Raw genomic sequence first — 13,037 nt, forward strand, 5'->3', positions numbered from 1 at the left:
GACAATCCAGCTCCTGGCTAGTATTGCAGTGATAGAGAATACGCATCAGTTGATCCCAGACTCGAAGAAACATCGATTCCAGATGGACTCATGTATAAGTGCAAAGTGAGTAGGCGTGTCATGGCATGGGTATATCAGATCTCGGCCGAGATTATGTGCCCTATCTGATCACCTGTCATGACTTTCGCGGACTCAGACCGTACCTTTGTCCACATCCACCTAAATCGATGCTCGGGTATACGTCCCCCGCAATGATGCGGGTATCCAAATCGAAATCGATACCAATACAATACTGCACAAACACTCCGCGGCTCACCCTACGCCCTCCGACTCTTGATTCCCCACCTACCCACCTCCTTCATAGCCATCTCGCCGCCATCTTCCAACCTAGCATCCCCCAGCACCCCAGCCAAACACTTCCAGCCATCCCTTCCTCCACCCCACCTGAGTACCTCGTTCTTGTACTTCTCCCCGTTGTCTCTGCTCACACTTCCCTCTGGCCCTCTCTTCTGAAATACGTCCGACCAGATGTGGCTTGCAATCGCCGTGTCGAAAAGGTAGGAGTAGTACGTGGCTCCGTAGCCAAAGAGATGTCCGAAGAAACCTTGCCATGCTGTGCCTTGGGGCTCAGGGATGGATGCGTACTTGTTGAATACGTCGTGGTACGTCTTTGTAGAATCGAAGGAGCTTTCCAGAGGAAGGGACGAATGATACGCCTGGTCCAGTATAGCGAGTAGAATCTGAGCTTCCGTTTCGGCAGCCTTGGTGCGTGTGTCGATTGCCAGGCGCTGATCGAGCGCAGACTGTGGTAAGGGCGCATCGGTTTCCCAGTGTCTTGCGAATAGTGCCAGCACTAAGGGTGAGGATGCGAAATATTCCATTAGGACTGATGGCAACTCTGCGAAGTCGGTTGCGCACCGTGTGCCACTAACATTCTGCAGCGCTGTCCGGCCGAGGAAGGAGTGCACGGCGTGTCCCATCTCGTGGAAAAGGGTCTTAACGTCGTTGAAGTTGAGTAGCGCTGGCCGAGGAGGATGGTGAGACGAGAAGTCGCAGATGAGTGCGATCGTCGGTAGTTGGAAATAACTGTTCGTTTGGGGATTGAGAGCTACAGCCATGCCGTCCGTTGCCGCCTCAACAGGCGAGGAAAATGGGTGCTGAGTAGCTGCAGCATCCTGGATTTCCGATTCCGATAGCTCGCGGGAGCAGCGTAGTGTAAAATGTGCCGGATTCGGTGTTTTGCCATCGCGGGAGAAGAGGTCGCAGTACAGCACGGCAATATGCCCATCAGTATCAGAGACGACGTCTAGTCGTCGCACATCGTCTCCCCAGACCTCGCCAGGCTGGGTTTCCCGCGGTACAAGGCGAAGACCGTATAACCTGTCGAAGAGGCGGGAGAGTCCCTGCATCACCGTGCCGACTGAGAAGTAAGCCGAGAGAAAATCAGGAGAGCGGAGCTTCATGTCCATGTTGGAAATGAGGCGATGCGTGTAGTAGAACTTGTCCCATGCGTGGATTTGAGGGGGGGAATTCGACTTCGTGTCCGTCATCTTCAACTCCATCAACTCTCGCAGCTCCTCTTGAACCTGATGCCTGTTGTCTTCGATCAGAGCATTTAGGAACTGATTGACTGCCTCCGGGGACTTTGCCATCTTATTCTCCAACGTCATATGCGCGAAGCTCTCATATCCTGACAACTTTGCCAGCTCCGCTCTGTTCCTCAACATCTTCTCCAATCGATTGATGCTACTCTTATTGGCTGTCCGCACAGCCATGTATATCTCCTTTCTAACCTCGGCGTCATCCACGTATCTTAACGCCATCTGTGCCTCATGGTTCATAGTATTGATCTTCGTCTTCCCCCACTTCGTCAACATCCTCACCATTCCCGGTTCCAGACCCCTCATTCTCGTGCTATCGAACGTCAATGTCGGCGTCGCCGGGGCCATACGATCGACAAACTCGGCGCCATCATGTGCAATCTCATTACTGAGCTGGACAAAGCGCTGCCTTGCGCCGTCTGGCAGCTCAATCGCCGACCGCGAGAAATCCTCAAGCAAAATCTTAGCCACCACTCGCTCCTGCTCAGTCCACGATTCCCACACTTCGGGAACATCAACGGCCTTCTTCAACTGGTCATTCAGCACGGTCGTCGTGTTCAGCTGATTCATGTACTGGAACATGATCGCATACGCCTTATTCGCCGCAGCCTGCACTTTTCGATCCGGATGGGTGCCCCGTACAAAGTCGGCCAGATCGATGACCCGACATAGCAGATCGCTTAACCTGTCCAGATCCCTCACCATGCTCTTGTACTCCTGCACCGAATGCGCGGAGCTCACCCGCCGCACTATCCTCTCGCACCTGTGCAGCGTTATGGTGACAAAATCCAGAAACCCGTCGGGATGCGTGAGATAGCGATTCCCTACTATTCCCGTTGGCGGATTCACTTTCGACTTTTGTGAGAAGGAAGCCCAGAACCGCGCATCGTCAAAGACCTTGCGGAGTGTCTCATCGTCCCGTTTCGCGTAACCGGTAGTGAGGCCGTAGAGCGAGGAAGCCGAAGGGGAAGAAGCATGGTCGCGTGTGGAAGTGCCAGCAGCGACGCTGGTAAACTTTCTGTCGAACTGCGACTTCTGGCGACAACGTGCGCATATCCACGGTGCGTTGGAGGCCGGTGCCTTCACCCTGGCCAGGCGCTTGAGCATGGCTTGATCTGTGTAGGGAAAAAGGAGGTGTGAAGCATGGAAGGGATGCAGTTCCTATCAGATGTCGAATCTTCCCGTCGGTCCCGGCTGGCGGCGAAGAGAAAAGCTCGGACCGCCCGCTTCCTTTTGACCTCCGAACCTCACCTCCTCACCAGATTCTACCAGGGCACGACACTCTTCCCCGCCCATCTCCATTGCGCCTTGAACTCGTTTACAATGGCTTTCAGACCGCTGCTGCGGAATGTATGTATCTTTATCTCGTTGATGAGAGGGCAATTGGCTAATGAGATGCAGAGCGCCGTGGTTCCCGGCCTGGCTGGAGTCGTCGTAGGATTGGGCACCACAATGTACTCAGAGCGAACACTACACGCTGAGGAGCCGCCTTCAGAGCAGAATACCCTATCATTGGTGCGCTCTTCTTTCCGTCAATATGCCCAGTGCACATGAGAATTAATACATAGCTCCGCAGCACCGCCGCAAACCCATCTACGACGACCTCCCACTCAGCAGCACCACTCCCCTCCCCTCGACACCCACCACACCTACCGAAACCGCTTCTACCACCCCACAAGGCCCTTCATTGCTACCCTCCCTACCAACACAGGATACACAACCACCTGCCCCCTACCGACCCACGCCCACCGACCGCCTAGCCGCGCACATCCGCAACCTCCGCCTCGCCCTCCACAGCCAAGCGGTCACAGCCGAAGACGCCGTCAACGCCGCACTAACCCGCACCCTCGCCCTAGAGCACTCCTTCACCAGCACCCTCCAATCGCTGGCGCCCCCCAAGGAATCCGGCGAGAAGCTCTTCCCGGGCACCCTGTACGTGCTCGTCTCCGCAATGGCCGGCAGCATCGTCACGCGCAACCGCAACATCCTGCTGCGCGCTTCCGTGCCCGGCGCCGTGGGCCTCGTGGCCGCGCATGCCGTGCTGCCCATCACGATGCGGAATGTGGGGGATCTGGTGTGGACGTATGAGGAGCGGTATCCCCCGCTGGCGGATGCGCATTTGAGAGTGAGGGAGCGGGTGGAGCGGTTTGTGGCGACGGGGAGGGCGCATGCGGGCATGGGAGTGGGCATGGTGCAGGACAAGGTGGGCGAGGTGAGGGGGAAGATGGAGGAGTGGGTGAAGCAGGGGAAATGAATACATACATTTCTTTGTGGAGCAGACGAGGCTATGTATCCAACATGTATCTGTACACCTTGGAGGAGCCAGCGAGCGAGAGCTGCATCCTTGTAAAAGTAGCCCTACCTTTTGAGATAGAGTTTTGCATCACCCAGGTGCAACACACCTACCGCAAATTCCTTTTCACATGTCAAACTGATTCAGGCAATTTCAAATCCCTCTTTCTAGTCTCGCATATGGTCTTCAGATATCACAGACGCACCATCAAAAACGCATTATCAAGCTTCTCGTAGAAACGATTATCTGGTATTCGTATTCATCTTATCCCATCTAGACACTTCGCAGAGGGATAATCCTACCCCAAAATCCATAAAATTACAGCAAGAACGCCGCGCCCAAACATCACACATGTTTTCTCAGAAAAACTGATACGGTTTTGCCTGTCCCTCGACGCCTTTCGTCCCCTCGACTCCTGACCCACGCCAGTAAAATGAAAAACGGAAAGGATATCTCAGACGCCCGCTCCCGCGGAGAACCAAGAGCCGCGTACAAAGTACGAGTGAAACAACGTGAGGAATACGATAGGGGGAATGAGGAACAAGAATGTACACACCGGATTCTCCCGAGATAGAGTCCATTTTCTCCGACTCTAGAACAGTTTGCATCGACTGATTGACTGCGAGCTCGAACCCCTAATCCAACTCAATGACATCCTGCTTCGACGTGCCTCCTCCCCCACCCCCATGGCCGCCCGCATTAGGATTACCTTGCATTGGTGGTTTCTGGGGTCCGCCAGGGGCGTTTGCGTGAGCGTTTGGATTCCCCATATTCGCTTGCGGGACACGTCCCACGTTCGGGAAATTCAGGTTAAGGTTGAGACCGGGATTACGTCTATTGGCCATGGTGTTCTGGTTCGGAGCGGTGGGAGGTTTACTATTGGGTGGGCCGGGAGGTTTATTGACGGGCGCGGGTTGTGGAGGTTTGCTGACTGCTGGATTGGCAGGTATGGGAGTGTTGTTATTAGGTAGTCTGTTACCAACCCCGACCATAGGGGCTTGGTTAGCGGTAGACGGGGGCGGATTAGGCGCAGAACCACCCTTCTGTTCTTGCTTGACTCCCGGATGCGCTCTCATCTGCTCGGGTTTGACTCCCGGAGGAGCCTTCAGCGTCCCCGACCCCACGGGTGGAAGCGGCGGATATCCACCTGGAATCGCACATCCAATAACAGCCTGATGAAGTTGCCATAGCGCATCCGGGATCCCATCAATTTGCGCGACAATGGCAAAGCGCAAGCCATTCCAGCGCTCCCCGGGCGTCTTAAAAATAGCGCTGAGTGCAGCTTTGAGAGAGTCGAGTCGGACATGCCTGGGATGTCGTTCAAGACCAATCTTTGAGTCTTTGGGCCTCCTGTCGTTGTCATCGATGTGCCATTGCAATTCATTCGTTTTGCGTTTTAAGTGGATGTCGAAGGAGCAGAGCGGGTTAGCGTAAGTGATGCGATATTGGCCTATATGGTGGGAAAATATGGCAGGGTTTGACACGTTCCCTGGTGTAGAATTCGCCAGCTTCTGAAGGCCATGGATCAGCGGTCGTGTGTAGAGGAGTGCCGCGCACAGGCGGTCCAGGCCGTTGACTGCGCCTTCCGGAGGATCGAAGGGGGCTCGGTCGTTGGCGATGTCGTTCAGGAACTTGGCGATGCGATTATGCGCACTGGGCGGGGGAAAGGTAACGCGGACTGCTTCACCGTCGCCAAAATCGACGGTAGCTGTGTCATTCTTCCCGTACTGGAAGTGTACGCTCTGTAGGGAAGAGTGCAGAAGCCTCAACTTTCGTTTCTTTAGGATGATTGCGAATGAGCGCAGGCGGTCCACGTCTCGTAAGCGTGCCTTGAGCTCGTCGATGATCGACTTGCCAAACGGCGCCGAAAGAAGCATGGAGAAATCGCCATTGGCGGAGAATGTACAGTTGCTTTGAGGAGAAGCGGCCATAAGCTTCTGCATGTCGACGGCTGCTGATTGAACCATGGTCCCAGTTACCATATGCGAGACTCTCTGATGGATAACCGACAAGCCCTGGCAAGTAACATTGAGAGCAGGGCCAAGCCAGGGGCTTCCACCGTCCTTGTGACGGAGCATGTCCGACGTCCGCAACTGTAATGCCCATCCGGTGCGACGTTTGGCGGATGGATCTGTCAGTGCGACCACGTCATCGCGTAACTGATTCTGAACCTGCATTGCAAGGAGTTGACGTCTGGCAACGCAGAAGGTCAGCTGCTGGACTGCAACTCTCTCGATGCTACCAAGAGTGGTTCGCGATATCGGTATACTCTTCAACCCCGAGGACGGGGTTGGTCCAGCAGAAGCAGAGGCTAGGGGAGGCTTCTCCCTCTCCAACTGTAACTGCTCCGCGTAAGCAACCGCGGGTTCTGCCGTTGTCACCTCAAGCAACCACCAAGTCTCCCCGGACGGATCGATGATTGCGGCCAGTACCCATTGCGGGGACCATCCTTCAGGAGAGTAGAGAGAGAAACGAAGAACATCCAGGGTGGTGACACGCTTCAGATCGCTCAGATGCACCGTGACCCTTGGCATCAACCACCCAAGCTGAACAGTACAACGGTAGATTGCATCTTGGAGTGTCTGCGCCAGCAGTTGAGTGATATACAAGGATATAGAAGCTGTAGGATCTTTGAGGTGGTTGATGGCATGTTCCGCTCTCGCTGCCATTGCCGTGCGCGGCCGTAAGATGTACTGTCCGGTGATTGGTTCGATGCCGACGGTGGTGCTGTTGCTCTGCCGTCCGAGAGACACTTCAAGCTTGTTCTCAGCAGGGTCCCATCCGGACAGCGATGCCTGCGCTGTCATCTTGGGGGGCAAACCGTCTCTCGTGTTCCGTAGAATGCTAGCGATATGCAGAGAGATGACCCTCTTGAGCATACGCTCCAATGATAGACGAGTAAAATCGAAGTTGAGATCCACATCCTTGACAAGTTGCCCCTGACGGAACCATCGAACTTGCAGTGACGATATGGGTTCCCCGCGCCATGTAATCTTGCCGTTTTTTGGCCTATTCTTCGCAATGCCAAACTCAATCCAGCTTTTTTTCCCGGGCCGATGCATCCAGTATTGCACCACCAGGCCGCGGTGCACGGGTTCAACCTTGATGAACCCCGCCCAACCACTTCGCACCAGCTCCAGGGCTTGGGACTTGAGCACACCTATCTTGTGCGTTAAGACAAAGTCATGGAGGAAATCAAAACAGCCTTTGAGGCCAAATTCGCGTAGCGTGTAGTCGAGCTGGAATTTCAGGTGGCGGAAGAAGGCGGATGTGTATGGGATGTTCGGGGATGGAAAGAAGAGGAAGCGTAAATCGGTGAACCACCATGGCTCAGAAGCATCTTCAGTGAAGGTCAATAGATCCATTTCAAACTCGGAATCAACTGTGAACGTAGCACGACCCGACCGGACGCGCCACTTTTTGAGATACCACGGAAGGTCCTCGGCGGTCATGAGCCGTATGGAGGTGGTTGTGTCTAGGTGTCTGAACAGCTTGAGTGCCTGACTGGGTGATAACGGTTCGGGCGGAATCAACCCCATCTGCGCAATTAGCATCAACATAGCTACAACACATGAAGTTGACCTACATCAGGTATCCAATCCGCTTTGCCTTTGGACAGGATTTCGAGAGCGGTGCGAATATCGGGATTGCGTTCGACAAGGCCATAAGAGAAGAACTTGAGTCCCCCGAACCGGTCCTCTGCCAGATCTTGCGCCCACTCTTGAGCTCTAGTCCATCCACAGATGTGTACAAGCTTGAATATCGGCAGCCCGTACTTCTCCGCCCAGTTGGTCAGTACGAGGAGTTTGATGAATCTGGCCCGATTGCGCTGTGCGAAGTCCATCAGCATCTTCCTTTTCCGCTTGTTGCCTTCTGAGTTATCCGGGTGGCCGTTCACATGGGCTCCCACGCCGTTGGTCAATACACCATTGGGCTGCTGCTGCTGTTGCAACTCCGCCATACTCTGAAGGGTATCATTCAGTTCGACGAAACACTCTTGCGCAGCGCGTTCATACAACTTGGCGAGCGGGGTAAACGCATCAAGGTCTATCCGAGCAATTTCCTCGGGCATCTCGGCCAGTTGTTCCGCCAGCCTGGCAAAGAGGGCCGTACAAGGTGGGCCATGCATGGTCGTGGAGTCGCTTGCGCCATTGACAGGAGGTATTGGTGGGTGGGGAGAGCGGTCCCCATTCACGAGTCTTCCATCATATGTGCGCTTCCGGCTGTCTCCCTCTTTTGCGTTCGCGCCGCTCGAATTCATGACGAGGAGGCCTGGCATAGTCCGTCCCGGATCTTCCGGCCCTTGGGCGTGCGCACCGCTCCGGACAGTGTCCGCCGCCTTCCCCTTGTCTCCCTCCGCTCGCGTGGGGGTATGCGCCGACTGTATCTTGCGGTAGACAAACTGGGCCCACGCGGCGGAAGGTGATGAAAGAAGGCAGGCGCAACGAGCCGCAATTGGATTTGTGGAGGTCGTAGGTTCGAGCGATACGGCACCGAAGCAGAGAGCCTATTCAGAGTGTGCGATTTTCTTTCAAGGCGAGGGTGGAGCGCACGTCAAGTGGTGACGTGAGGCAGTTGATGCGGCTGGTAGAGGGCTTGGCCGTGATTATCTCGTGGTTGCTTTGGGCATCGATCACGGTGAAAGAGGGTTGCGCACGTCGAGATATGGGGGTATGAGATAAGGTTCGTCCAGATGGAGAGCGAGGGTGCGTATCAGGCGGTTGCGGTCCCCAAGACGCGCGTTGAGGGTGAGTGTGGTTGTTGGAGGAGACGTCGCGGGTCTGAGGAATGCGGATGCGATGATGTGAAGGGAAGGGAAGGGGCTTGGCAGCGGGCGGTCTTGGCGCCAAATAAGAGAGCGGAAACCTTGGCATCTGGCATGCTTCGCTTCACCACCCTTGCCCTCACCCTCCCGCCTTGCCTTTGTGTTCCTCCTTCCTCCTTGTGCCCCCACGGGGTAAAACACAGAGCGGGTGGAAAGGTCCATCGAGTACGCGTGCAGTCTACGAAATCGCGACGGCGACTAACCTCACCGCAGCCGCTACACACTCCTAGGACACATTTGCTCGCAGTCGCAGGATTCAAACCAATCTGAGGTTCGCATGTGAGAGGTTGGGCGGATCACCTGGGCTCAATCCGGAACCTATATTCTGATCACCTCCCAAACGGGCCTGGCTGCACCTGCTTGCTCTATCCACAGTACATATCTTGCTTCTCCGCCGCCTTCTGCAGTTTGGTTCCTCCTTTCCACCCTTCGCTCCATCGTCCCCGGCTCGCGTCTTCCTGCTTACTTCTCTCCCCGGTGAACATGTCCCTCTACCTCTTCCGGTGACGCAGTGCCGCCCAATCACAAGCTCCCATGCCGCCACCACCGCCGGAGCCTCTCCCTCACGATGTCGCCAACGAGGCCGACGACGAGCAGAGCCTCTCTGAAGGCGACTCGGAAATGGAAGACCGACAGCCGCTGCCGCTGTACGAGGGCGAAGACGTGCGCTTAACAAGCAAGCAGGAGCTGTTCGGCTTCTACATGTATGGCTGGGCCGCAGAGGTACGTCGCGTATGCCCATAGCTCACGCGCAGCTCCAGATAGCTTACAGCGTCACAGGTCTTTGTCGTCTGCGGAATCGGTAAGCTTTGAAGACGGCATGTATGCGCCCACCTCACCAATACCTCCTCCTAGGTTCCTTCATTCCCGTCACTCTCGAGCAGCTTGCGCGCGAAAACGGCGTCCTCCTCTCGGACCGGTCCACGCCATGTAAATCCGCTCTCGAGTCCAGCGCGCCCTCAATATGGTCGTCGAATCCCCCGCGCGGAGCTGGGCAGCAGTGCATAGTGTATATCATGGGGTTTGAGATCAACACGGCCAGCTTTGCCATGTATACCTTCTCCATCAGCGTCCTCCTCCAGGCCCTCCTCATCGTCTCCATGTCTGGCGCGGCAGACCATGGCCGCTTCCGTAAAACGCTGCTTCTCTGGTTCGCCTTTGTTGGGTCAATAGCCACGATGCTCTTCCTGCCCATGGTGCCGAAGCTATACATCATGGCGGCCGTGTTGGCTATCATAGCGAATACGTGCTTCGGAGCTTCCTTCGTTCTGCTAAACTCCTTTCTGCCGTTACTCGTTCGACATCACCCAGAGGTTCAGTTCCCAGATGGAACACGAGAGTCCTCGCTTTTGGATGAGGGCGATTTGGACCGACTGATTGATCCCACGTTCCCTGAAGAAGAGCAGTACACCAACCATGTAAACAGCGGTGAGAGGAGCAACCATACGGAGGGCAGTGAGAACCACCACATGGACACTCATCCCAGCAACTACCCATCCAACGACCTCTCCGAAGTCCCCAACGAGACCAGCGCTCTTCTCCCCCACCCCACCCTGGAGCAGTCCACCACCACCATCCCCACCCCGGCCTCCCACGACCTCATCTCCCTCGAACTTACCCTCAGCACGCAGATCTCCTCCCAAGGCATTGCAATCGGGTACCTGGCCGCCCTCATCGTGCAAACCCTCTCCATCCTGATCGTCCTCAACTTTGGCGCTGCAACCCTTGGTCTCCGCACAGTGCTCTTCCTCATCGGCGCATGGTGGTTCGTCTTTTCCCTCCCAACCGCATTCTGGCTTCGCCCTCGTCCAGGCCCGCCTCTGCACCTCGCCACGTCCTCCTCTCTGTCCCGCTTCAAGCATGTGCGAGTCTTTTGGGCATACTTCGCCTACTCCTGGCGCTCCCTCGGCCGCACCCTCACGCACGCAACCCACCTAAAAGACATCCTCCTTTTCCTCCTCGCCTGGTTCCTCCTCTCCGACAGCATCGCCACCGTCTCGGGGACCGCCGTCCTGTTCGCGAAAACCACCTTGGGAATGAGCTACGCCATGCTCGCGCTCATCAACGTGATTGCCACGACGGCCGGCGTCATCGGCGCGTTCGCGTGGAGCAGAATAAGCAGGTATATGCGCTTATCCCCGAGCCAGACGATCCTGGCTTGTATCGCGCTCTTTGAGCTCATCCCGCTGTATGGTCTTCTGGGGTATATACCAGCGATCCGCCGATGGGGCAGCCTGGGATTGCAGCAGCAGTGGGAAATGTACCCCCTGGGTGCCGTGTATGGCTTCGTGCTCGGGGGTCTGAGTTCCTATTGTCGGAGCGTGTATGGCGAGATGGTGCCTAGGGGGTGGGAAGCCGCGTTCTTCGCCCTGTACGCGATCACGGATAAGGGGAGTAGTGTGTTTGGGCCTGCGGTTGTGGGCGCCATCACCGATCGGTGGGGGGAGATTAGGCCGGTGAGTTCCGTTTTCCGTTTTCCGTCTTCCTCCTCCTTTTCTTCGTTGTTCGTCCTCTGAGACGTTGTTGTGGAGTTGTATATGGGCATAGCTAATTCACCTCTTTAGGCATTCTGGTTTCTAGCCGTCCTCATCGGGCTGCCCTTCCCCATCATGCTGCTCGTAGACGTCGATCGCGGTAAGGCGGACGGTATCGCTTTGGTCACTGCCCTGGTAGAGGAGAATAAGACGGAGCAGGAGCAGGATGCCGAGGCGGATCGAGTGGTTGCTGCGAATCACATTAATGGGTTGGAGCGTGGCGAGCAGCATTTCTGATGTTCTTGCATGTGCGGATTCGCTTTGTTTCGCATTACATTGCATTGGTGGGTTCAACGTAGTTGTCTCGGCTTGTGCGTCTGCGCTCATCTAAGCAGCTGATGGTATAGGTAGCGAAAGAGAAGGATCTCATATCAGAAGCGGCGTCAACATATCATAATATGACCCGTTCTAACTTGTCCCGCATCTTTCTGTCCTCCTCCCTCTTCCACATCGTCCGCCCAAAACTCACATGTTTTTTTTCATCACACCCCTTATTCCAGCTTCCTCATTCCATCCTTTCACTCGTCCAACCCCAACGCCTCCCTCAACTCCTCCCTCTTGTCCTTCTCCCCCACCAGATCCTCAATCATTCTCCACATTTCCCGCTCGATCCTCTCCCTCCTCTTGGCTATCCCATTCCACTTCCTCCACTCCGCCTCCGCCTCCATCCTCTCCTTCTGCGTCACCTTCTTCGCCTTCCCCGTCTTGAGCGTCTCCAATCTCGCCAAAATGTCCCGTTTCTCGGCTTCGAGCGACTGGACCGAGGAAACGAGATCGGCGGTTGAGAGGGTGGAATTGAGGGTCGACAGCGTGGAGCGCAGGGTTTTGATTGTGGTCTGCAGGGCGGTAGTGCGGGATTGGAGGTCTGAGGTTTGCGCCGAGAGGGCGGCGAGTTGCTCCGGGGTGAGGGCGTCGTCGGTGTTCTGGGTTGGTGTCAATACATGTTTTTTGGGATCAACTTATCTCTGTTGAACTCTCATGTATGGTGAGATGTATCACGTACCTGGATAGTATGATACACCACCTGCTTCCCTTCGCACCATCAGCAGTGCTCTTGTCATCACCCCTGCCTCCTTCAGTGGGAATGCATACCAGCAGCCCTCCCCTCAATCTTATTCTGATCCTGCAAATCCTTGAGAATCTTCGCCGCGGCCGCTACTCTCGTCATCAGCAGCCCCTTCTCTCTCACGCAACAGAAGACACTACTGTGTAGCTGACGAAAAAACGAACCTTTAGTGACCTTATTATGCAAGTTCGCCGAGATATCCGTTGCCTAATTCTTCCTTTAGCACGTACTCGCTCGCTCAGCAATCGCTAGCTAGGTATACAAGCGAAGGAGGGACGTACGGAGTACGGTCGACTGCGAAGAGAAGTCGTACATAAGCGAATGCCCATTGCAAATGCAATACCACGACATTTCTCTGCGTCTCGACTCACTTCTGTTTCCCTGCGATGATACGTCAGTCATCCTGTAGCAAAGGAGCAGCGTGAGCTTTTCTTACGCAGGTAGTTCAGAATCGTATCCGCTGCCTCATTGGCAGACACCTTCTCCGTCTTCTCTTTGCGGGGGGCCATCTTCTGTGGCTGTTCTTGGTCAAGATTTGGTGGAGAAAGGACGTAAGGGTAAAGAGGGCGAGATTCTAAGAGTGAGGAGGCCGGGCGGCGGAGGAGTGATGGTGGTGCTGGACCCGTGGACGTTTGCGTTGGGAAGGCGCGGTGTATGGACTGATCCGGAAGGCACCACGGACTTCGCTTCTTACAACCTTGGAACCAGGAACCCTTCG

At 55.5% G+C, this 13,037-nt stretch overlaps 5 protein-coding genes across 5 annotated transcripts; 2 read left to right on the top strand and 3 right to left on the bottom strand.

Annotated features, from left to right (window-relative positions):
• Positions 1-229: 229 nt before the first annotated feature.
• On the bottom strand, positions 230-2,708 carry EI97DRAFT_396446 (zincin; the record flags this gene model as incomplete). Its single annotated transcript, XM_033796339.1, has 1 exon — positions 230-2,708. The coding sequence occupies one exon, from the start codon at positions 2,706-2,708 to the stop codon at positions 318-320; it is 2,391 nt and encodes a 796-aa protein (XP_033655106.1). The 3' UTR covers positions 230-317.
• Positions 2,650-4,121, top strand: EI97DRAFT_432428 (uncharacterized protein). Its single transcript, XM_033798160.1, has 3 exons — positions 2,650-2,951; positions 3,003-3,116; positions 3,178-4,121. Exons 1-3 carry the CDS (start codon positions 2,925-2,927, stop codon positions 3,853-3,855), a joined length of 819 nt encoding a protein of 272 aa, XP_033655107.1. The 5' UTR covers positions 2,650-2,924; the 3' UTR covers positions 3,856-4,121.
• A 2-nt stretch (positions 4,122-4,123) lies between these two features.
• EI97DRAFT_432429 (MED14-domain-containing protein) lies at positions 4,124-8,667 on the bottom strand. Its single transcript, XM_033798161.1, has 2 exons — positions 7,481-8,667; positions 4,124-7,433 (listed from the first exon to the last, which is right to left on the bottom strand). The coding sequence occupies exons 1-2, from the start codon at positions 8,171-8,173 to the stop codon at positions 4,530-4,532; spliced, it is 3,597 nt and encodes a 1,198-aa protein (XP_033655108.1). The 5' UTR covers positions 8,174-8,667; the 3' UTR covers positions 4,124-4,529.
• A 586-nt stretch (positions 8,668-9,253) lies between these two features.
• On the top strand, positions 9,254-11,490 carry EI97DRAFT_375308 (autophagy-related protein 22-2; the record flags this gene model as incomplete). Its single annotated transcript, XM_033795498.1, has 5 exons — positions 9,254-9,442; positions 9,500-9,521; positions 9,575-10,174; positions 10,235-11,175; positions 11,284-11,490. 5 exons carry the CDS (start codon positions 9,254-9,256, stop codon positions 11,488-11,490), a joined length of 1,959 nt encoding a protein of 652 aa, XP_033655109.1.
• A 185-nt stretch (positions 11,491-11,675) lies between these two features.
• Positions 11,676-12,918, bottom strand: EI97DRAFT_297726 (homologous-pairing protein-like protein 2). Its single transcript, XM_033794498.1, has 7 exons — positions 12,756-12,918; positions 12,691-12,700; positions 12,601-12,613; positions 12,484-12,526; positions 12,346-12,408; positions 12,257-12,285; positions 11,676-12,176 (listed from the first exon to the last, which is right to left on the bottom strand). The coding sequence occupies exons 1-7, from the start codon at positions 12,826-12,828 to the stop codon at positions 11,772-11,774; spliced, it is 636 nt and encodes a 211-aa protein (XP_033655110.1). The 5' UTR covers positions 12,829-12,918; the 3' UTR covers positions 11,676-11,771.
• Positions 12,919-13,037: the final 119 nt, after the last annotated feature.

The sequence above is a fragment of the Westerdykella ornata genome (assembly GCF_010094085.1).
Source record: "Westerdykella ornata strain CBS 379.55 unplaced genomic scaffold EI97scaffold_7, whole genome shotgun sequence".
NCBI lineage: Eukaryota > Fungi > Ascomycota > Dothideomycetes > Pleosporales > Sporormiaceae > Westerdykella > Westerdykella ornata.

What these genes read in the sequence shown, in the direction of transcription:
- EI97DRAFT_432428 (XM_033798160.1), top strand. Translation starts at nt 2,925, where the DNA reads ATGGCTTTCAGACCGCTGCTGCGGAAT. An exon ending in TCAGACCGCTGCTGCGGAAT is followed by an intron (nt 2,952 to 3,002) that starts GTATGTATCTTT and finishes AATGAGATGCAG; the next exon opens with AGCGCCGTGGTTCCCGGCCT. An exon ending in AGCAGAATACCCTATCATTG is followed by an intron (nt 3,117 to 3,177) that starts GTGCGCTCTTCT and finishes ATAGCTCCGCAG; the next exon opens with CACCGCCGCAAACCCATCTA.
- EI97DRAFT_432429 (XM_033798161.1), bottom strand. Translation starts at nt 8,173, where the DNA reads ATGCCAGGCCTCCTCGTCATGAATTCGAGCGGCGCGAACGCAAAAGAG. An exon ending in AAGCGGATTGGATACCTGAT is followed by an intron (nt 7,434 to 7,480) that starts GTAGGTCAACTT and finishes CTAATTGCGCAG; the next exon opens with ATGGGGTTGATTCCGCCCGA.
- EI97DRAFT_297726 (XM_033794498.1), bottom strand. Translation starts at nt 12,828, where the DNA reads ATGGCCCCCCGCAAAGAGAAGACGGAGAAGGTGTCTGCCAATGAGGCA. An exon ending in GATTGAGGGGAGGGCTGCTG is followed by an intron (nt 12,286 to 12,345) that starts GTATGCATTCCC and finishes GATGGTGCGAAG; the next exon opens with GGAAGCAGGTGGTGTATCAT. An exon ending in TGGTGTATCATACTATCCAG is followed by an intron (nt 12,177 to 12,256) that starts GTACGTGATACA and finishes ACACCAACCCAG; the next exon opens with AACACCGACGACGCCCTCAC.